The sequence below is a fragment of the Canis aureus genome, chromosome 6 (genome assembly GCF_053574225.1).
Source record: "Canis aureus isolate CA01 chromosome 6, VMU_Caureus_v.1.0, whole genome shotgun sequence".
In the NCBI taxonomy this organism is placed as follows: domain Eukaryota; kingdom Metazoa; phylum Chordata; class Mammalia; order Carnivora; family Canidae; genus Canis; species Canis aureus.
The window spans coordinates 75,718,939-75,743,810 of NC_135616.1; the positions used below are offsets into that span (position 1 = coordinate 75,718,939).

Consider the following 24,872-nt stretch of genomic DNA (forward strand, 5'->3'; position numbering starts at 1 on the left):
TACTTATTGATAGTTCTGGATAAATGATATGAATGAAAATAGATATCTATTGAATTCATTCAGTCATTAATTTTGTCAAAATACATACTCACATATATATATTTATTGAGTTAGCTATTGTTACAGGTTCTGTGAATATAAGAACAAAGAAAAGTGATGAAAAAGTCCTCCTACATTCTAGAGAGAAGAGATAGACACGTATAAGATAAGTAATAAATAAAATATATGGCAGGTTATGTGGTGATAAAGACAGTGGATTAAAGTAAAAGTGAAACAAAATGGGGGAATTAGGAATTGAACTTTAGGTTGAATGACCAGAGAAGGTCTTACTAAGAAGGTGACACATGAATAAAGTTCTAGAGAGGTAAGAAAGGGAGTCAGGCAAATGTCTTGTGGAGTAGCATTCGAGGCAGAGGAACAGCAGATGCAAAGACCCTCAGGTCAAGAGCACTGAAATGTTTGAGAAGCAGCAATGAAGCTGATGTGCCTGGAGTGGAGTGAACAAGGCGAAGGAGACATAATAGACTATTGGGGCTTGTGGGCCATTGTAAGGACTTTGACTCCGCTCTTAATAAAATGAGAAGTTGTTGTATAGTTTTGAGCAGAGGATTGAAATAATTTGATTTACATTTTAAGAAAATCACCCGCCTGGTTATGTTGAGCATATTTTGAACCAGGTGTTTCGGTAGAACTGGGCGCCCAACAATACAAGAATCCAGGTCACTGGACTATTATTAAATAGGAAAAGACAAAAGAACAGTATCAAGTTTTAACAACAACATCATTTTTCCTCTTTTAAAATTTAAGATAAGAATCCACACCGAAGGTTCGTGGATCATGCCAACAAAATATGAGCGTACCTTTCCTGTCCTGCTCTCTATTGCCCTCTGGTGGGACTTCTAGATTATTCCTGACAGGTCTCTCTAGACTAGTTGGAGCAGCAGGGTGGTTTTCCTCACTAGTTCATATCAACCCCAGTGTCATACAGTCTATCACATGCACACCTGGAACTTCTTCTACCTCTCTGCATTACATGGTTACTCATTTATAATTTCCTATCAGAACTTCTTCTATTAATCATTTTTTAATGTTCTTTTCCGTATCTTCTCCAATAGTCCTCATCCATGCTGATGAAGAAGACTAACAGGTATGATGTCGCTAACTCTGATGCTGCCATTCCAGTGGCATTTATCAAAAGCATAATTTGAATTTCAGTCAATGTGGAGATTTGAATCTAGGCTTAATGTTCCATCCTTTCTAAATATATTTTTGATCAACTAAACCACACTTCTAATGTCATTTTTTATGACAAATCATACAGATAATTTAATGTTCATGAAAATAATGTGGGCAAATAAACATTATATCATAAAATATAAGCTTATTTCATGAGAAAAATTGCTATTAGCATTATGTTTACCACTATTACTGAAAGTTTTGTACTGATTACAAATTTAATACATAAATCATTTGATGAACTTAAATCAATTTATTGGGAATAAGTATTAATAGTCATTTATATAAAGATATGCAATATGGAAGACATGAGTTTAAAGAACATTTAGGGGATCCCCGGGTGGCTCAGCGGTTTAGCGCCGCCTTTAGCCCAGGGCCTGATCCTGGAGTACTGGGATTGAGTTCCATGTTGGGCTCCCTGCATGGAGCCTGCGTCTCCCTCTGCCTGTGTCTCTGCCTCTCTCTCTCTCTCTCTCTCTGTGTCTCTCATGAATAAATAAATAAAATCTTTTTTTAAAAAAGAAAGAACATTTAAATATTGTTTTTGTGAGCAACTACCTAAATAGCTCACATTTTACTCACCACCTAATATGTATCCCCATAATAAATATATTTCACATCCAAAAGGTGAATAATATGCACCAGCCAAAAAAGAATATATGAATTTCACAGGTTGTATCTTCATATTCTCAAAGGAAAATGACTGTTTTTCTATATGTCCTTAATTATGAAATGGATCATTTTTTTGTGATGTCATATAAAAACCTTACACACTTGTTCAGGCATTTACTCAAAACTAGAGTCATGTGAAATCTTTTATGAAGAAATTAAGTTACTGGCTTTTGACAGATGTTTGTTGAATGAGTGAACAAAGTAACAAATGTTATTCACTCAGCAAGTATTTATGACCTACTTGCATGTCACTGGACATTGTGGCAGGCCGTGGAGACTTAAAGATGACCATGACAAAATTTATCCTGGACAAAATATTCAGTTTATTCTGGGAGGAGGTGTGCAGACAAAACTTACAGTCTCTCTCCTGACAGAATGCTGAGGAAGCACAAGGAAAGGAGCCCATGACACGGCTTAGGGTCAGGACGATCTTCATAGAAAACATGGCCTAAGAGCAGAGCAAAAATGCAGTTCTTTCAGGATGTTGAACTGAAACTTGGTTCCTCTGAATACATTTATTAATATTATTATTGTATGAGTAATAATGAGCTGAATAGCAAGGGGGGAAGGACTGCAGAGGTTTTAGAGAGGAGTGAATGTCTCATCTGTCATCTTTGCTTTGACAACTGGTTTGTCTACAAACTACTAGGTTAACCAGGTAGTTGTGGTTGGCATGCTCCATTTTAACCTTGCTGAGTACTTCTCGTAGTGACTTCCTAGCAATCAGTAGGGTGTACAGGCAGGTCTGAGTGAGGAGGGGATGAGCTAAAAAATATGTAGTAATATGAAACACGGGTGCAATGGAAAGACTGGGATGTGAAAGTAGAAGACAGAGCTTCCAGTCCCAACTTTGATGAGTTCTAGTGGTTTCTAGTGGTTTGATATTGGACAATAATTCTGAGCGTCTGTCCTCATTCTAACATACAGGCATAATATCACCTAACTCTCAGGGTCCTGGCGACAGTGAAATGATTTGCTGAAAGCTTTTCCATAACCTATGAAGCCATGAAAATGCTGGTTGCCACTAATTTAGTATCTTTAAATACTTTAAATGCTCCTTGAAATGCTCTAACATTTAACAATATTTACCTATACTCCTTACAGGAATCCTTTCCTCATACTGAATTGCTTTCTTTTTTGAATATATTAGAACCATACTCAGGGACAGATTAACTGAGGTCATAATCTCTGTGCTCTATTTACAAGTTTCAACTGGAAAAAATACAATATGTGTAGGCAAGAATTTAATTTCTGAAGCTGCCAGATAATAAAATGAAGGATTATAGAATGTGCTAGTACTGTAACATTTCAAATATGCAGGAGGAGTAACAATTATCCTAATGAACAAAAATCACAAGAAAGATAATTGTTATGAGTAAAACATTATAATCACAGAGGTGTGAAACGTATAGCATCGGCCTATTTCGCATAAAATGCAAATATCATAATTTTCCTATTATCCTCCCAAGAAACTCATAAGATTAAGCAAGGTAGAAACCACTGATAAAAGTAGAGCGTTTTTCAAACATAGCATCTTGGAGACTTTGAACTGGGTTACTCTGAATTAAAGTTTGTACATGTTTTACTAATTTTATATGTTAAAAAATATACATACACGTACACATTAAATAGAGGCAGTAGATCGAGGAAGGCACGCATATTAATTAGGAATGTAATATTTCAAAATCAGATGAGGCCTTCGCACATGTTACGATATTTATGATCGGAGTATAGTGGGAGGAAGAACATACAGATGGACTTAGGAAACAACATCTGGAGAAGAAGGAAGGAAGGAAGGAAGGAAGGAAGGAAGGAAGGAAGGAAGGAAGGAAGGTGGGTTTGTCCACACTGGGAGAGGCAGTAGGACATGGGGAAATAGAGAATTTCCGTACTCCTCAAAGTAGCATCAGATTCAAGAAAGCCCAAGAACAGGCTCCCTAGTCTCTGCTCTTAGGGCTAGCCGGCAGGAGCCAGACTTTGTGCCCCTAGAACTTGCTCTAGCCTCCCGTGATTTTTCTAGAAAGATGAGAATACCAAAAGAGCGTCAAGAACACTCTACCACCTGCACCGATGATCAAAGGAGTGGACAGGAGGCCAAAGACCATCAGGATCAAGAACTCCAGGAAAAACCAAGGTTAAGGTTGACAGCAGAGGTTCCTGCAGTTGTGTCGCTCTGGGAAAACAAGACCTGTAGAAGCGAATATGATTCCCAGATCTCTGGTGACAAAATAAGAAAATCAATTAATTCATGAAGAAAACGGTACATGCTGCACTCGAGTGAGAGCCTTGGGGCACAGTACCAGAGACGGGGGCTCGAAGGTCGGGGACACTAGGCTCCACATGGCCAAGGGCGCCTAGTCCCCAGGGGCAGGTGTGGGGGGACCTGCTGGCATGCGGGCCTAGGGACCCCGGAGCCCCCCGGCATCCTGCCCACAGCAGTCCCTGCTCTGGGCTGAGCCCTGGCTCTGGGGAGGCCGGTGCCCTCCCTGGGCCCTTGCGGAGAGCCAGGCTTCTGCGCACGTCCAGCCTGCACCTGCACCAAGGACCTGACCTCCAGGAGCCCGGGAGCTCGGGAGCTCTGAAGCCTTGCTTCGTGGCCCCAGGATGCCCCGGCATAAAAGACACCTGGGATCAGTATGTCTCCAAGAGGCCTGGGTCTGCACCAGGCAGCACGTTCAAGGGGGTCTGTGGCCAATTTGCAGCCACGACCTCCAAGTGAGTCACAGGGTTGGGGCTCCCCTGTTCCCAGGAGGATATGCAGGTGGTTGGCGCCAGACCCCAGCTCCACGGGCCTGGACAGTCCTGGCTGTTGAGGACTTGCTGAAAGGTTATCACAGGCCTTGCCAAGGGGGTGGTTCCGGGAAGTCAGGGATCTGGAAGGCCTCCTGGGTCTGGAGAGGTCAGGTCACCGGGGTGCGCCTCAGAGGGAATAAGCACCTGCCTGATTCCAAGTCCCAAACCACCTCGTGAGGACCATTCCCCTTGAAGGCAGGTCTGGGGGAATTTGACCGTCTTGCCAGGGCCAGGTGGAGCAGGCTTGCCTGGGGATCCTCCAGCAAGACACATGAGGGAGTCCTAGTTCCTGGAGAGGCCTGGCTGCTGGGGTCTTGGTGCCAGAGAGCTAACTGGGCATATTGGGCTGGCATAGGTCTCTGGAGCAACCAGGCCAGGAGCGGGTTCAGGAGAGGCTGAGTCCCTGCAGTGTTCTGTGGGGGGAAACCAAGGGTCTGTGAACGTCCAAGACCGAACCTTCACAAAGAGACCCTATATCCCCTTGAACCAGGTATCTCTGGAATTCTGAAGCCTTACTTGGAGGGGACCAGGGCACCCTGGAATGAGAGACATCTGGGATCCCTGGTTCCTGGAGAGGCCTGGGTCCCCGTCACATCCAAATGGGGAGTGACTATTGCCTGTTGCCAACTTCGTAGCCATAGTATCACATTGTATTGTGGGGGGACGGGCCCTCTCCACCCACGAGGCTATCCAGAATGTGAGGCTGCAAAAGGCTCCAGATGCCCAAGGCCTGGAGAGAAGACCATAGTGCATATCTGTGCAGTGCAGTTCCAGGTAGTCAGAGATTGCAGTAGAATCCCATCGAGAGATGCCAGTTCCTTGGAGTGGGGAATTAGGGAACAAAGCATGGAATTCCATCCTTAACCTAGCTATTGGCACCTGGTCCCCTGAAGGCAATCTAGTGGGAATATGACTGTCTTGCCTTGGCTTGGTAGATAGGCTGGTGGGAGGATCCTCCAATGAGAGGCCAGGGAGCCCTGGTCCCTGGAAAAGGGAAGCAAGATCACTGGAGTGGACTCCTGCAGTAATAATAAAATATTAATAATATTTATAAATAAAAATGATAAAATAAATACAGTGAATAAATATTATAAAATAATATAAAAATATAAATCAATTTTCGTATTTCATCAGAATTAATCACTGATAATTACATTGATTTCATATACACCAAGAGAGAAAAGATCTGCAACTAAAATATAATACAATGCCAGGACACTCTTGATTATAAAATGCATCATAATTCTTAGATTTAAACTTAGGACAGAAAAAAAGAGCAGTCTTCAAATTGATAAAATTCAGTCATCTTCCGGGGATGAATCCTACACTTATAAAGTCTACTTTAAATGACTGTTTTGTAAAAGGTATTTGGTACTCTTTGGTATCCTCAGAAAAGATATATCTAAATGCACAAGTTAGAAATAATTGGGTAAAAACTCACAGATGTTACTATTGAAAACAAAAAAATCTGCCTTTAATCTCTCATAGCATCTTGCTGATCGATATTATGCTTTTTTCACACTATTAATCAGAGCATGAAGTCATCAGCCTCTTCACTCTTTGCTCTTAGGTTGTTAAAAATATTATAACTATGATATAGAGGAGAAAAATGTAGTGTAAATCTATAGCTGTAATGGAAAAATGGGGCTACAGTACCTCTTTGCCCTGATACTTGGTCCAGACCTGCACCGATAATTGTTGTAATCAATACAACACGCATCATTCTTCAAAGAACCCAGGAATAGTGTGTATAATTCTTGTTCAAAAGGAAATATTGTGCATAGAGGCCTGTTAGATATTAAATCTTGGGGTGGACTCTGAAGCTTAAGATGATAACCAAAAGCTAGAGTATAATTATTTCCGAAGCATGGGCTCTGCAGATAATGAGAAAGGTGTTCAGAGTGGTCTGTCAATGCCACGCTGCATGTGCTGCGCATCCTCTCCCCACTGTAATGAGTGCTGAGCACATCAGTGACAAGACCTGCTCTAGGCTGATAACATATGATGTGTGCTATCTCGTGGCACAGAAGCTTAACATTGATCTATAGTTGCTGAAAAATGCATATTGAGGTGCAGAAATCTCTAAACCCTGATCAGAAGTTTAGGGCACTATCATTGAAAAACACTATTTTGTTTTAAACATTTGTCAGAGCCATAAATTTGTCTTTCTGGCTTTTGATTTAGAGTGGGCCCCGGGCTCGCAGAAGCATTGAGGATCTCTCCTGGCAGACCAGATTGCCTTCCAGGACAGATGGTGGATTCGTCCATAGCTATGACTGGATCATTCATTCAAAATTCATTGAGCGTTCTTTTTTTTTTGGAGGGGGAGCACTTTCTATATTTAAGAATATGCACTAAATGCTACGGATCTTAGTGTTGAAGGACAAAAAAAATTCACTGTGATGGTTTTGTAGATCATATGAACAAGTAAGCATTTACAGCAAAATATAATACATATTTTCATATTACAGGAGATTATTAGAGAACTGTGGAGTGGTACCTAAGGTAGATATAAGCAGTTAAGTATAGTTTCCAGCACCATGTGATACTCAAACTCAATTTTTCAGAACTAATTAGAAATAACTGGGGGGGGGGGAGTAGGAATGACGAGTGGGATATTACAAGCAAGGCGAATACCTATGTGCAGCCTAAAGACATGAGAGACGATGGAGCTGCAAGAGCAATCATTGTAGGCAGTACAAATAGGGTCTGCATTTTTTGAATCTTTTATCTCATTCCAAGGTTTTATCCTGGAGACAAGAGGTACTGTTTATAAATTTGGCACAGTGATAAGATCAGATTTGTATTTTATAATGATCACTCTCAGAAATGTAGAGAATGACTTGAAAGACAGAAATCAGGAGAAAGAAAAGAAGAGAGGCGGGAAGCATGCGAATAAGGTTGTGGCAATGGGGATGGCCCTCTAGACCCATTTCCGTGGTGGGAATGGCAGAATTTGGTGACTAATTGGAATGCGCGAAAAATAAACAAGATGATGATAACTCCTAGAAATCTGGCTTGGGTGATTTGGAGATAATCCCATTCATTGAGAAGAGAAGTTCGTCAAGGAAAAGGGTATAGGGGATCATAGAGGGTGGATTGAAGAGAGTTTATATTTGGAATTATAGAATGATGACTGTTGGGATAGGTGGACAAGACAACCTGATAATGGGAATCAGAAGAGTAATCTAGCCTAGAGTTACAGACTGCTAATGTGTATAGCTCATGTGAAAATGTCACAGGAAAAACTTCCTGATACTCATTAGAATGGTCACTGGCTTCTAGGTCCATGGTCTTTTCTTAAATGCAAGTTAAGTTAAACACATTTTCATTTTTTTCCAAAGTGCCTCTAATTCCTTTGCGTTTCCTGGAGTTTGGCATTTATCTGATGAAACCACTTTTTTTTTTTTTTAATGAAACCACTTTCTATGCAACCCTTATTAAAGGTTTGTTTTTGTTTTTTGCCTCAGCTTTAAGGACCAAGAGGGAAGTTTGACTTTCTCACTAACTCACTCCCGAAAGACCACTGGTTCATTATTCACTTACCCCTTACACCACTCTTTTCTTATTCACTTACAAGCCATTATTTCTTAACCTCCAGGACACTCCCAGTATTTGCAATGACTTCTGTTCTTTCCCAGCCATCTCCTTCACATTCGGTTCAATTCAGCAAAATGTGCTAAACACCTGTCAGGAGACAGGTGTTTGCTACACACTGAGAATGTGTATCCTTGAAGAACGTAAAGCACTGGGCTGTGATGTAGCTTCATGGCTAGTAGCACAGGTTCTAAATTCAACTGCCTGTAATCTAATCCCGGCTCCACCACTTTCTACCCTTTTGGTCTGCATCAGGTTTCTTAACTTCTCTATGCTTCAGTTTCATCGTGAAGAAAAATGAACATAATGATAGTATCTCATGGATAATTTTTTGAAGATCAAACAAAATCGAATAATGTACATAAAATACTTAGCACAGTACCTGATGTGAAATAAGCTCTCAATGAATCTCAGCTATTACACTCAATAATAAGAAAGGATCCTTGCTTTAAAGCAAGTTGTTGGAGATAAGCAAGTGACAAATAATAAAGTAGAATGCTATAAATGCTATGAAAACACAAGAAGGTGAAAGCAGTAAGGAAATCAGGGAATGCTTCTCTGAGGATGGGGCATTTAACATACGTCTTAAAGGATGATTTCATCAGATGGACAAGAAAGAACCTTCCAAAGCCTATGTTTTGGAGTTAAATATACTCTAGCTTTTGGTTATCATCTTAAGCTTCAGAGTCTGCCCCAAAATTTAATATCTAACAGGCCTCTATGCATAATATTTCCTTTTGAACAAGAATTATATGCAGAAATTGTATATTCCTGGGTTGTTTGAAGCATGTTGTATTGATTAGAACAATTTTCAAGAACCTTGTACACAATCGATGTATCCAAACTCTTGGAGGTAGGGCTATATGGGGAGTTTGAGAAAAAGAAAATAATCTGATACGATTGGCATGTAGAGTGATGATAGAATTGTGAAAGGAAATGAAACCAGAAGTATTACCAAGGTTTTTAGTTGTCAAAATGAGAAGTTTTGCCTTTATCCAAATTTAGCTAGGAGCTATTGCAGAATTTTATAGACCATGCTCTTCCAATTTCTTGAGCTTCCTATTTTAAAGGACCTCCATCTCTATCCCACTACAGCCAGCCGTACCTTGATGTGGCTTCAAGTTGGACCCTCTCATCATTCCAAATTGCTTTACCACCAAAGTTCTCACCACAACTTGAGATTCCAATGTCCTTTCCTTTGGTTGAATTCTTACCTCATTTTTAGCGGTATATCAACCAGCTGGCTTCTCCATTCACATACTATCCAAAGCTCCTTTTCTATTTTGATATCTCCTTGCGAGCCTGGACTTTGTGGAGAGCTGTTCTACTGATGTGCCTGTATTGTTCTCTAAACCTTGTTCTTGACCTGTAATTATTTCCTTGCAGCTCTCCAATTCTGGAAAACCCCTCACTGTCTAATCTTTTCTCCTAAATTAAAGTCTATTGATCTACCTCAAATATTTACTACCTAATCTGGGCTGTATATTTACTATTGCTCACTAGCTACTTATCTGTCCATTGTAGCCGTTTAAAAAATCATATTTAGTATAGTGATTGCTCCAAATTTGTCCAGCCTCTAGCTCCTGAACTCTCGGTATGCCATCTATATTTGTTTCAATGGAATTTGAAGCTTTTCCAAATTCCCTTCCAGGAATATGTTTGCTTCCAAAGCCTTTTTAAAATTTTTTTTTAATTCCGTCTACCCTGAGGAATTGAAGAAGGAATAGGAAAGAATAAATAGATTATAGGTAATACCTACATTCCTTGAGCATTGACTATAATCCAACCTTGATATTAGCAATGGCAGAGTAGAGCTTAGACCTGAGTAGTGTTCCTTTTCCTCTTCCATGATGAATGGCAGATGAAAAGGGAAGAAGGAAAGTAATAATAACTCATACAGTTCTTATAATTCCCTAATTCAGCATGATACAAAAAGTACTTGTTGTACTCCTTTGAGAAAGCATTTTATCTGCCTTGCATGCTTCAATAAGCATTCTCATAAAACTATTTAATTTCCGTCTACCCAGATCCTGTGTAATTTCCTCTGCTCTACCGTTGTGTACTATGGTGGCTTGGGAATCATGTGTGTCCTGATGTCTTGGACACTTGTGAAGTGGAGACAACATCTCTCCTAGGATCCCAAAACTTATACTGGGGTAGTATTAAATTCCCAGCTCACCTAGGATGAGGCTATGGAGTCAGAGACTTCAGCTCCAGCTTCATTTTTGCTACATCTTTAACTCTCTGCTACATCTTTAGCTCTCTCAGCTGAGGTGGGCCACAAACTGAACAGTTCTGCTCATTTGAATATTCTACTCAAATCTTTCCCATCTCAGATCTGTATATCAATCAGGTTTTGGGTCAGGAAAAAAAAAAGAACTTATTCTGTGAGTATCAGTTATAAAAAGTTTAAATGGGAATTAAGGGCTTATACAGAGGGAGGCTCCATAATTTGTGGATTCTGCTGCAAAATAAGAATGTGGGACTCCCGCCTCCTTGTTCAAAAATTAAGAATTTCAAGATGGTGACAGAAAAACAAACCAAGCAGGAGACTGTTAGATTCGAACTGTGACCTCTCCCAATACATAAATTCCTCTGTTGAAGTTCTGAACCCTATGTCAAAGGACCTCAGACTGTGACCTCATTTGAAAACAGAGTTCTTGCAGATATTAGTTAAGTATTTGGCTGTGAGAAAATTTCTGAACTTCTTCTGACAGTTAATGCAAATTGAGTAGTTCAGAGTGAAACTATCCCTGGCTGTCAGGAATTAATGATCTGACATCTTAGGTCACCTATATTTATGTAGGGATGCCTCTGTGGATATTAGCACAGTATTCACTATAGTGAGTTACCAAAACTAATGACATCAGGAATTTTCTTTCCTGTCCTATACTTTCTTCTATTGGTGCAGAGTTCTCCTTGTCCTATGTTATTTTTTTTCCATACCCTTTCTATTTTCTTATGTTTCATACTATTAACTATTAATGAATTCCAACAGATTGGTTGGGTCCCTCGGTGGGTTTTTGTGAAAGAATTTTACAATTATGAATTTTCTATTTCTTAGACAATCAACCACAGAGGTGCTACTCACTGTGACTCTATCAATTTCTATTACTATATATAGTTATAATAACATGGTGCTGTACTTATTAACACAAGGCATAAAATGAATGTTTCCAGATAGATTGACCCCACAGTTCAGGTGTTTTTGAAGGTTGATTAATTGTATATTTAATGGATATAAGCATGTGACAAACAATAAGCATCCAAATGAAAAATGAAAATCATAGTTAATTATCCAGATGTTTAATCTTTGAAGCCAGCATCTGGAAATACAAAGACATCTGGATGACTGATTGCACTTACCACATTTCATCTGGCTACTTTGGCATCACACAGACATTGACCCAATCATTTTTGTCTATATCAGCAGCAGTAATAAGCTGCAATAAAAATCATATTGTTAAGTACTATCAAGTCAATGCACATAAATCACCCCAAAGTAACTAGCTGATTTGAAATTGCATCTAAATTCTTGAAACACATTCTTATAGGTATATTAGGGGTAACTTTAAAACTAAAGTTTTTGAGCTACATCATATAAGTGGAGCTTCAGAATTTAAAATAATGGTTTATAATGTATTTCTTCAGCACTAGGAAGTAATCTGGGTATATATCAGATGAATATGTGAATTTTATTTGAGTTATAAAATAAAATTTAGGAAAATTTTAACAAGTTCTAAACCACTGGTTTGGCTTTATATGTTAATACTTTCCAGCAAATATAGATGACTAAAATACTAAAGGACATAGTTCAATATCATATAGGCAAAGTCTCTATGGACAACTGGATGGACAAAAGAACGGGAATACGTAGTGAGAGGAATTGCAGGAAGACAGTCATTAGGGAGTAAGAGACACAGGGGAGAATGCATGTGAAATCACTTTGCCTTGACCTTACATATGGCAGCTGTAGAGTAAGTGCCAGTTGCCCTCTAGTTAGAGAACACAATGGGAACCCACGTTGACTGAACATTCCTGGGTGGGCATAGTATGCTCTGCTTAAAGTTCCGATTGACCATTGTCATTTCAGGGGAGGTAATTTTGTGCCTTGTAAGTACTGAAAACTAACCCATTATCATTTTAGTTGCTATATATGTTAAGAAAATAATCATAAGAAAAAATATTTTAAAGAACTTACTATTTTTGTCTTATGTACATTCTTGGAAAATAGAGATATCTATTATCATATTATTTTGCATGGCAGAAATAGAGATAAAGCATTGTTGACAAGCCATTTCAGAAAGAGAATGAGAATGAGAATTGCAGATCTGCTGGCCAGTTCAGTGTTCTTCTCTGGACCTTACTGATGCCAAGTAGAACAGATATGATTGATCTCATTCCCAGACCCGGTCAAAAATAGCCATGCCTCAAAGAGCAAGCTATTTACCTTGCAACAAATACTCTTCCACAGCTTTCTATTTTTATCAAATAAAATTTAACTTTTAAGTTTTTTTCTTCTCAAAAAACATCAAATTTAACATGTTGGCATTCCTTTCAACTTAGAATCTAGTCACAGTTGTAAATGGTCAGCAGAGTGAGACTCTTCTACTGCTTTTTCTGTCAGGAAAGGGGACACATAATCAAACTACTAACAACGTCTGAGTCATTTGAAAATCCTTCAATATCATTTTAATACACAATTTATTATCCTGAGTTATAATCATAGAAATAGAGATAAGTAAATATAAGTATCCCCCCTTTTGTATCTTTTAAAAACGTAGGCAAATTTGTTGTACATCAAATATGACTTTGATAGATTCAGCAGGGTAGTTTGTTATCTCCATGTGAGTACGTTTGTAAACCTCACCTTCTTTTGTTTGGTAATAATCTTCACTTACTATTTGGAGGGGAATACATAAAGATTTTTTTTATGCAACATTACCTTAAAATGAAGTAGCTCCTAGTAATGCCACTAACTAAATAAGGTTTAAGGCACAAACTGATTTCCTATTTTAAAATAGTATTTTACAACACTATAGAAAATCTAAATGTGAATAAAGTCCATGCAAAAGGAGCACTTAAGGAAATAATTGTACATTATATTTGTACAATAAATATTGTAAAACAAGTATTGGGTTTTTTTTTCTAATGACATTTGCTATGTTCCACCTACTATCATAAGCATTTTAGAACATACTATAATTGTAATAATAATCCTGTAAGATAATTACAAGTACTGGTCCCATTTTTCAGGTGCAGACACTGAGTATGGAAAGGTTAAGGAACTGCTCATGGTCACACAGCTAATAAGTGGCTGCACCTAGATCCCCACCCAGCTCATTTGGCTTTGGAGTGTGAGCGTTTGCCCACTTCTCTATAGGATGCCGCACTGTTTAAAAATAATTTAGAAACATTGACCAGTCCCTTTTAAGTTTCCAACAAAAGTACAGTTAACAATGACTTTGTTCTAAAAATGCCTCGTCTCAACCGACTAAAAAGCCACAAGCTGTTATATGAAACAGTTCTTTGTAAGTAGCAGCTGCTCTGCATTGTGCAACTTCCCACAAGCATGCCAAAAAGTGAATATCAATTACAATTAAAGAGGAAAATTATTTTGGGTAACATAACATTTGACAAGAGCCTTGGTAAATAAAGCACTGGCTAAGCACTGGGAGCTAAACTATTAAAGCTGTGCTAAAACTTCTCCTTTCTTCTGTGCTGACTTTCTTCAAAGGTGTGAACTGTGAAGTGGAAGTTGATGAATGTCAGTCCCAGCCCTGCCGAAACGGTGCCACTTGTCGGGATGCTCTGGAGGCTTATTTCTGTGACTGCAGCCCTGGATTCCTAGGTTATGACTGTGAGCTCAACGCTGATGAATGCGCCAGTCAGCCCTGCCTCCATGGAGGGCTGTGTGTAGATGGGTACAACAGGTGCGTTTTCTCCTGTGTTTGGGTGATTGGCTTGGAGAGAACTCATGGACCAACAGTTTTTGCAGAACCACTCTGCGGAATTTGGAGATCTCATGTCCTCAGCTTAAAATGTTTGCATTGCTTTACACTTTAAGTGACCAAAAATAGTACCTTTCAGATTTTACTTAAAAAATGCATCTTTCGGAGATCATTTGCCCCAAGAGTGAGGATTTTCCAAGTCACTCTTATAATCCTTCCTTTAGAACTTGTATACTACAGAAAAGGGCCAGCTTTTTAATTCCATGAAATACAGCTGTTGTAGATAGGGAAGGTGCAAAAACAAAGCTAGAGATCAGGCTTATTTGTAAATATTAGGTTGTATTTACATAATACCAAGCATATAAATCAAGGGGTGAAAATAAATCCTTTAGGAATTTTAAATGAGCAGTGTTGGAAAAGGCAGTAATATCAAATTGATTATATCTTGAGTTTCAGGCTCTCAGGGAATTGGGTGAATTCCCAATATATACTTTTAAGAGAGTATAATGGCAAGAAGTAGCCATGGATCCTGCTCCAAAGTAGATTCTATCATTGGCTTTTCAGTAAAATAATAAACAAACAAATGAATAAATGACACCTTAATACAATATATATAATAAATTTAAGTAATGGTACTTGAATTCATAAAAAATATTTTAGACAACTTTCTGATACCTTTTTTTTTTATAGGCTCCACTCAGTGTGGAGCCAACATGGTGCTTGAACTCATGACCCTGAGATCATGAGCTGAGCTGAGATCAAGTCAAATGCCTTAACCGATTGAGCCACCCAGGTGCCTCTAATACTTATTTTAACTATAGATATTGAGTTATCAAGTGCATAACAATTTGAACAGCATTAGTACTTAATGTCTTGTTGGATCTTCCAACAGCTCGGTGGAAGGTAAGATGAGCATTAATATTTTCCCATTACATTAAGGCGTCTAAAGTTCAGGGAAGTTAGGTAATTCCCACAAGTTCACATAGCTAATTCTTCACAAAGGAAGGATTAGAATCCAATTCTCCTTTATTTAGTAAGTAAGATTGAATTGATCCCAAATCTGAGTTTCAAAGAGAATCGGACTCAAAAGAGGAACAGTAGTAAACGGCACAGGTACTTCAACTATATCCAGCAAAATGATGTAGTTATAAATAGAACAACGCGGGCTGCCTGGGATAAGTGACTGACTCTTGGTTTCAGGTCAGGTTGTGATCTCAGAGTCGTGAGATTGAGCTCTGAGTCAGGCTCCACACTGAATGTGAGGTCTGCATAGGATTCCCTCCCTCTCCTCCTGCCCCTCCCCCCTCTCTCAAATAAATAAATAAATAAATATTTAAAAAAAAACGAATAAATAGAACAATATAGTTGTATATTTCTTTTGTAACCTATAAAGCCTAACTTTTAACCACATTCCACATCTTGCCTCTGACTTTCAGTTTTAACCAAATCATTCTCCAGGGGCAAGAATATACATTCCTGAAGGCAGGTTACTGGCCAACATGCAGTTTCCATACAGGCACTCCAGAGGAAGAGCAGGAGGTCCTCCCATCAATGCTTTGCTGTCTCTAGAAAGCATCAGGACAGAAAATACACAAAGCTTTTGCTTCCTATGGAAATGCAAGCAGAACAAGGCTAACTCCCGCCACCTTTCATTTCTTCCACTCATGTACCATGAATAATTTCTCTATTTTACATTTATCTTTCTTACCACCTAAGAAGATTGAGAAGATAATCACAAGGTCAACAAATACAACTTGATTTTAATCCCCCACAACAAAAAAATTAACACATTTGCTGTGAGGCTAATGGAAAGTCAGAAACTACACACACACACACACACACCACACACACATACACACACACACAAGGTTCTTGTAGACCAAAGGAATATGCAAAGAGAGTTTCTAATTCTGGGAATTGAGGCCCACTGGCCAGTCTTAAGTACATGGTTCTTCTCCTTAATGTCTTATATGTAGTGGCTTTTTAGTAAATATTTTTAATTAGTAAGAGGATTTCTCACTAGAAATATATATAAAAATTATAATAATATATTATACTTGCTAATATTTCAGTTTCCTTTAGTGAAATATTAATATCTGTGTTTGGTGATAAATATGCACATAAGCCATAGTGAACAGGACTCCAACTCTATAAAATCATAGGTGTTCTTTCAATGACCAGACCTTCATTTTATCTGGGTCAAGTGTGCAAGCTCACATTTTTACAATACTAAATCCTTGAGATCCCATCTAAATTAAAAACCTCCTCCTGATAAAATCAACAAGTCTCTCTATCAAATTTGTGTTTTGAGTGTCAGATAATCTCACCCAACCAATGAATGTTTAGAAATAACAGGACTCAAATATTTCTGTAATCTAAACATAAGAGAACATAAGTCACAATCCATATAAATGAGGGCTTTTCCTGTTTTTTAAATAATTTATTGTTTCATTTTTCATAAGGGACCTTATTAATGGACTGTATATAAAAAGAATGGCACAGTGGTATAAATCATTCTTTACTGCCTTCCAAATATTAACAACTTTATTTAGTACTATTTGGTAGTAATTTAGTCGGTATTTTCTGATGCTTCAGATACTGTGTCTATTCTGTATATACACATTTAATTATCACAATAACCCTTGACATAGGTATTATTATTCTCAATTTATGGATGAGAAAACTGAAGTAAATAATCATGGTTTCCCAATAATTTTGCATGAAGCCATACTATAAATTTTAAAAGATAACCAGATATTAGTGTGGAAATACATAATATTTTCAGGCTTATAGAGATAATTCCCCAGAATTTTTGAGATAAGTATTAAAACCTGCTTTGGGTTGAGACCCAAAGATTGATGGACAGAGGAAGAGACATAATAAAGGTATTTGATCTCAATATGACCAAAAGTTGATGTGAAAATTTCATTTTACTCTCCAGCTATAGCTGTAACTGCACGGGTAGTGGATTCACAGGGACACATTGTGAGACCCTGATGCCTCTATGTTGGTCAGAACCCTGTCATAATAATGCTACATGTGAGGACAGTGCTGACAATTACACTTGTCACTGCTGGCCTGGTAAGTGGCAAAGTATCTTCCACTTTTTCTTTTTCTTTTTTTTCTTTTTTCTTTTTTCTTTTTTCTTTTTTTTTTTTTGCTTAGAATAGAAACAAATCACTTATAACAAATATAAACTAAAAATTCTTGTTGTTAAAGGTTTAAAACCAACTCTTCTACTTATCATTGTTTTATTTAGTTGTATTCTTCATTGCTCACACATACCTATTGGTGTACTATGTATTGTCTAAAGTAGGTTATTAAACTGCCCGATCTTTAGAACTTTCTAGAAGAAACAGAGAGGAAAAATGAATTGAAGAATCAATTTCCGCATGATCTTCATGGAGAGAAATTCACTTGAAGATGCTTCCTTTTCTTCCAAGATGTTTTCTGTGATAACAGAATATATTGAAACCCATGAAACAATATTAAAATCTTCGGAGATTGTGTTATAAGTCATTGAGCCAGTCAACATAGTTATGATGGTCCCCATAGAGGATATAGAATGATATTCCAGAAATTGGTGTATTCTCCTAGGCATTAAAAATATAAATGAGATTACAAGTTTAATATATATAATATATATAAGTTTAATATACATAAATATACATATATACACAACTAAAAATTACACATGAAGGGTAATTAGACTGGAGTGTAGAGATAATGCCAGAATCAGTAGAAAATATTATATAATATTTGAGTCATCAAGTCACCTGTCCCTGTAAATATTGATGTGAATTTTGGCAAAAAGCCTGCCATATTTTTTAATCTAATTCTCATTAGGATTTAATGGGTAGAAATAAAAAAGCACCCAAAAAAAAAAAAAAAAGCAAGCATGTCTCTTCTTTCATGGTCCACTGGAAAAAAATGATAAACTATGATTATTTAAAATCTAGTTGTTATAAGCTTACTTATCATCTACCCCCTTCTCTTTCATTTCACTGTCCAAAGGAAAAATAATCCCGTGTTTGGGGAGGAAAAATGGGGCCTGAGGTCAATCCAATTGTTAGTAGCTTTGGATTGAAAGGCATCTTATTACCTGTGGGACATTCAGCATGCTTTGGTTACATATATTTTGTAGGTAAAAAACAAACAAGCAAATGTGAAAGTGTAAAAGGAAGTTTGGAATTCTGTGGCTCAGAGATATTTGTAAGTCATGTGCCTACCCACTTCCAGATAATGAATTGGGCATGCTTGTTATCCTTTGGTTATTGGCCTGCCTTAAATACTGAAAATTTTCCAAAATGTGTTTTTTCACATTCCTGTCATCAATCAGCACTCAACATTCAATCAATGCTCTGTACAGGATCTCTATCTGGAAATGGGTAGAATGGACAGTTTGGGAATAGAACAAATCCATCACTTATTAACTGAGTGAACTAGGGTGGTTACTTCTTAATTCTTAAGTTCTTCATCTGCAAATGAGGGATGAAAAATAACTTGTATTATTATGAAGAATAAAATTACAAAAGTAGAGCCTGGAGCATATTAGGTACTCAAAAAAAAAAAAAAAAGCAACTGTTATTACATACCAGTTTCTACAACAGGAGGTAGGAATTACGTATGAGATGGTTTTTATTCTCTAGAGGGGTTATAACGAAGTTAGGTAGTTAAGAAGACCTACCTAAAAAAGACGAATTAATATGTGTTCCATTCATTCATGGATTCAATCATTTAAGTCACATGGAATTCAATGTCAATTATATACATCAGGGGTCTGAGAATCAAAAAGATATGATCCCTTCTTCCAAGGAATTTAAATTCTAGTAGAGAGGCAGTGTAAAAAAATATGCATAGTACAATTTTTGGTACAATGAAAAGCTATAATAAATTCTGTAACAGGAAATAAGGGGAGAAGAAGTACAGAGATGGCCTGACCCAGTAGGCACCATTTTAGAAAATTTGAAAGATCACTAAGCATATCTCAGAACTGTACTCACTAACTGTGTGACTTTGGACAAGTTACTTTATTGCTCAGAGCCTCAATTTCCCCATCTATAAAGCAAAGAAGGTAATACCCACCTCACAGAGTTGCTTTAGAGAGATCCAGTAATATATATAAAGTTCCTAGGTCAGCCTAGACCATAGTAAGCAATGAATAAATGTTAACTAGGTACCAAAATTAAGAGACTGACTATCCTAGACGCTATGGCTATCACATAGCACATAATTTATTTAAGGCAAGAAGAGAAGAAGGAAAAGGAGGACAGAAGGAAGAAAGGGCTGTAGATACACATGGAAAAGAGCATATCCAGCTGTAGAGCTTTGAGTGACTGTTCCAAGATGCTGGACTACATAGGGGTGGTGGTAGAGAGTTGAGACTGGGGAGTAAGACAAGACTCAAGTCAGATCACAATGCTGTTTGTCTGCCCTGCACGCTAAGGGGAGGAGAGGTAGCATAATCTGACCTGTTGGTTTAGAAAGAACCATCTGGCACTTTCGTGGAAGATGACTGAAGAGAATAAAACAAAAGGCAGAGAATCTAGTTAAAAAAAAAAAAAGTTCTGTAATGGAAACAAGAGATAAGACTATTTGCCTGAACTATGACTGCAGTGTTAAGGACGGGGATAAGGGAATGGACAGCCATGAGACTCATTTAGGAGGCAGATGTGATGTGGGAATTAACAAAGGGGCACAGAATAAGGACAGGTCTACTTGAGTTTCTTTCACGAGTTACTGGATGATGGTGTTTTTGCCTAGAAGGAAAATTTCAGAATGTCTTTGTATCCTATTCTTACTGTTATATGTAAAGAGAAGATTTAATGCTACAAACTACCCTGTATCTAAGACACCATTCCTTTGGATTGCAAGACCACCAATGACTGAAGACAATGGCAAGAATCTACCACTGTAATTGCCTGGGGTCCTCATTTCAAAAGTAATTAATTACAAGAAGTGTCAGTCATCTTAAAAGTTTTCTTGTTATCCAGATAAGATTGGATTGGTTAAAAAAAAAAAAGAAAGAAAACGTAAGAACCCTGGGGACTTGACTCAATATCACATTGTTTCTTTATACAAAGTTTTATAGAAAAACTTGTTAAAACTATTGAATACAGCCTTGACCAAAGGAGTCTATTTATATACACGGTTAAAGGGAGCAGCAAACAAAATTCCCACAGGGCCCCTGTGGTAGGGACAGGACCGGGAAGACCATAAATCAGAACCTCCCTAATGTTCGCTATAGGAATAGGATAATGCATGAGTCAGGAACCAGAAAAGGATTTATGAAGGTTTTAAATTACTTCCTAACCTGGCCTGTGTATGAGTCTTGAGACTTAAACTGAGAAAAAAAATTGAAAGTAGTTGGAGCTTTCTTCAATAAGTTCAGTGTAGCACCATGAATACCAGTTGATAAAAACTTGTGAAAAAGTAGATATTTGGGTTTAAGAAACTTGAGTTCTTGGTGGCAGTGGTGGGGGTGTCACCACAAAGCATCATGGGATTTGATCTGACATGTGCTTTGAGTTTCCTTCTTCATCTGCAAGTTTCTTCTTAGAAAAACCTCATGGGTCATATGTGACAAATGTATTATATTGTTGAGCAACAGAATTTATGTTGTGCTTATGATTTGACATATGACCCCATTCAGGTTTTTAATAAAATTACAAAATGAGTAATATCATGTTCTCATCATTTGCTTATTAATGGTCAATTCTCCAATTTACTTGCTTAAAATATAATTGTAATCTAAATTGTTGATTATTACTCTTTGAATCTCATTCAGCTATTGATTGAAAGTCTACTATTTATGCATTGCTCAGTATTGGAGTAGTGAATGAAAGAATAAAAAAGGCATCCCTGCTTTTGTGGAACTTATAGTCTATTGAGGGAAACACTGCCTATAAACATAATAACAAAAATAATAAAAATTATTATAAGAGCGATAAAAGAAATAACTGGGTGATATGAGAGAAAACAAAAGAATCTTCAGATCTGTTCATGAGGAAAAGCCATTTGGAGAAAGTCATACAAGATTAAGTCTCGAAAGCAAGACTTAGCCAAGCACAGTCTTGGAGGAGCATATTCTAAGAGAGGGAACCCTGTCATGAAGGCCCTGGGGAAGAAAACATTCTAGGGAAGGAATGTAGAAATGGGAAAGGGGCCAGATTAAATAAAGGGCATTTTTGGTTAAGGATTTTTTTAAAGATTTTATTTATTTATTCATGAGAGACACAGAGAGGCAGAGACACAGGCAGAGGGAGAAGCAGGCTCCTTGCAGGGAGCCCGACTTGGGACTTGATCCCAGAATGCTGGGATTACTACCTGAGCTGAAGGCTCAACCACTGAGCTGAAGGCTCAACCACTGAGCCATCCAGGTACCCCAGGTTAAGACTTTTGAATTTTAATTTGTATGAGAGCAGAAGCCATGGAATGATTTTAAAGTAAAGAAATATCATGGTCAGATTTATAAGTTTTATCATTTTGGATTGTAAATTTCATTTTAAACACGTATTTCTCAGCAGAGTTAAGGGACATTGCAAAGATCTTTAGTTGACTGTGAAGTCATTTGTATTTTAAATTATGTCCTTTAAGAACTACATGTATCAGCTTATGTATGTATAGTGCTATATAAATAATCTTATAAATCAATCAGAAAGACAGTCTAATGGGGAAAAAACAGGGAAAAGAATGAAATGATTTTTAAAAATCCAAAAACATGTTAAAGTCAGTAGTAATTGGGGAAAATGAAAACCCAAACAACAATGAAGTACTTTTTTTTTTTTAATCTAACCAACTGCTAAAACATTTTATTTGGTGACAGCAAGTGTTGCCAAGGTTTTGGAGCCATATGCACATTCATCCAGTGCTAGTACATATGTAGATGGTACAACTACTTCAGAGGGGCTTATCAGTATATATCAGTATATATATATATATATATTTACACATACATACTTTAAGAGGTGCATATGTATGTAAAACCAGAGAAATAGTTCTGGCATGGACTATCCTTTATATCTAATATTTACAATTTTTAATAAAGTACTAAATCATTCATGTTTCATTTTTATTTTTGTCCTTAATAAAATGACCCAGCTAAATCCACTCAAATACAAAATATTTTTTTTTACAAAATAATTTTTTATTCTATTTTATTCAGTGTGAAGAAATAATCATTTACCTTTGCTTTGCCCTAAGAATTTAGGGTTGGCTATGTAGTTTCTGCTGTCTTTTTGGTTATTTTCTTTTTCTTTTTTTTCTTTTTGGCTGTTTTCTTAAAAAAATATTTTGTTCTTGCTAAAAATTCAATTGGAGTATTTGAGGAAGTACTCAAATGGAGTATTGAGGAAATGGAATCTTTAAAATAATCAGGAAATCAAGGTTATCCTGAAGTCCCATTACATTAATCAAAATATTAATCAAATGTTTTTAAAAATAATGGTCACTATTGTACAAGTGATTCTTTTGCTGCTGTTGTTTTCAAGGAAACCTTCCCTTCCCAGATTCTCCTTGCTAGCTCCTTGAGGGCAGCACATCGTCTTGTTAATTGGTGCCAGCCCAGTGGTCAGTCTCCTTTCAGGCATAAACTCTGGTTGAGGAGCTTTGACTCAGCTGCTTCTCTGAACTTTTATCCTGCAGGATACACAGGTGCCCAATGTGAGACTCACATCAACGAGTGCAACGGGAACCCCTGCCAATCTGGTGGGACATGCATAGAGCTGTCCCCAGAGAAACCATATGGACACCTTGCTCAGCTGCCTTCTTCGTTCAGTGACCCTGGAGCCTCAGGTTATGTTTGTATCTGTCCACCTGGACTCACAGGTGAGGGCAAAGAGAGGAGAGACAGCTTGACTTTTTAGCACTTTCTGGCATTTAGTCAAGTGGTGTATTAGCAGCAAGATCTGTGCAGTATAAGCTGTTGCAAAGGGTCCCCCTTGTGGGCATGAAAAATACCATGTTTCATATACCATAATTCAGCAAATCATGAGGAAAATGTTAAAATAAGGATAAAGGAGGTATATAAAGGGGAAATGCTTTTACACATTATGCTGGGAATTGAAGCCCAACTCAAATTCTTTATAAACAGAAAATGTTGGAATTTTTATTTTACAATGATACTATATTTTTATGTTATTCAAATTTGCTTTTAAAAAGTTAATGCACTTTTGTTTACCCTGAGAGCAATTATCTAGTCTCAAATTATCTTCTTCAACTACTTTATAGCTAAAGTTGTTCTGTATGTCAAATTTCAGCACCCTTCTTACTCTGAAACCCAGAAGAAAGCTGCATGTATATTTTCCAATGAGCAGTTGTGTTTGTGTCTGCTTCCATGCTCTGGAAATTTTCAGAAGTTTGGAGACAGTCCTCATATTTGGTAATGAGTCACAACTGTCTTACAACTGCATAGATACCACTGAGAAAACTGATTACAATCAAACTTTCCATCTTATTTCTTTCTCAATAGATTATGATACCTGAGGAAACTATTTTGGTTGTTTTTGAAGATTTCTGAGAAAAGTAAATAAAGAATAAGAAACAAAGGGGAGGATGGTTGTCTATCTACATTTACTATTCCTTTTCTTATGGTGTTTCAGTTGTGAAGTTTAATGATCTTTGAGTCATGGCAGTGTTTGCTGTAAGGTTACTATAGAAGGTATTTCCTTCTTCACTGCCCCGTCTATCAGAACACAGAGAAGAAAAATCTCCCTAACTTCAGTGTCAGGATAAGCAGTATTTTTCCTGAACAACTTCTTGCTTGTAAGATTTTTCCTTTAATAAAAGGAATGCAAATAAATCTTGATAAATGATAAAAAGCATGAAATAAACTCATGTAATACATCATATGTAGATGGCTAAAAATCTTATCAGTTAATGTGGGTTCTACAAGCATTAGCTTTTTTTCCGGAATATATTTATGTATTTACCTTACCTGGGATTATTTCAATTTCCTGTCTCTGTTTCTTATGGTTGCCCTCCCCTTATTTTTTCTAAACTATTTATTCTTAGTCAAATGTTCTTGAAAAGTGTATTGGCCTCAATATCTAAGGACCTGCCAAGCATGACTATATGAGTTAAGAAGTCCTGGCTGCCCCACATCTCCATAGCTAAATAAAAGCATTTATTTTTCACTGATATAAATTCCAGAAATGGGTTCTCATGATCAGTTGTCCTATGAATGGTGGTTCAGGGTCACAAGCTCTTCTCTCTCTCTCTTTTTCTTTTTCTGTCTTTGAAAGTGGTTTCCAAGGTTATCATGCTCTTCAGCAAGCCACTGGAGAAGGAAAGAAAATGGAGTGTGGCATCTAGAGGGTTTTTATTGACCAATACCAAAAGTAGTGGTTATCTCTTCTATTCACATTCTATTGGTTAAATTCAGTCATATGACTACATTTAAGACTGAGAAATCTAGTTTTGTTGTGTTCCTAACATAAAGAGTAAACTGGTTTTATGAAGAATTATCCATTTTGACTTCTCATTCTCTTGACACTGTCTTTCATAAAGCAAAAGTTTTAAATTTTAATGAGTTTCAATTTGTCAATATCTTTCATGGATCATGCCTTCACTGTCATATCTAAAAAGTCATCAACTTACCCGAGGTTATCTAGGTTTACTCCCATG

At 37.3% G+C, this 24,872-nt stretch overlaps 1 protein-coding gene across 2 annotated transcripts in view; it reads left to right on the top strand.

The window, feature by feature from the left end:
* CRB1 (crumbs cell polarity complex component 1) overlaps positions 1-24,872 on the top strand; it is a 214,925-nt gene that overhangs the window by 77,567 nt on the left and 112,486 nt on the right. For both annotated transcript variants that reach the window (XM_077902339.1, XM_077902340.1), the window contains 3 exons: positions 14,036-14,231; positions 17,191-17,330; positions 22,893-23,075. In XM_077902339.1, the coding sequence (XP_077758465.1) occupies positions 14,036-14,231; positions 17,191-17,330; positions 22,893-23,075 (519 nt within the window). The remainder of the gene's footprint in view (positions 1-14,035; positions 14,232-17,190; positions 17,331-22,892; positions 23,076-24,872) is intronic.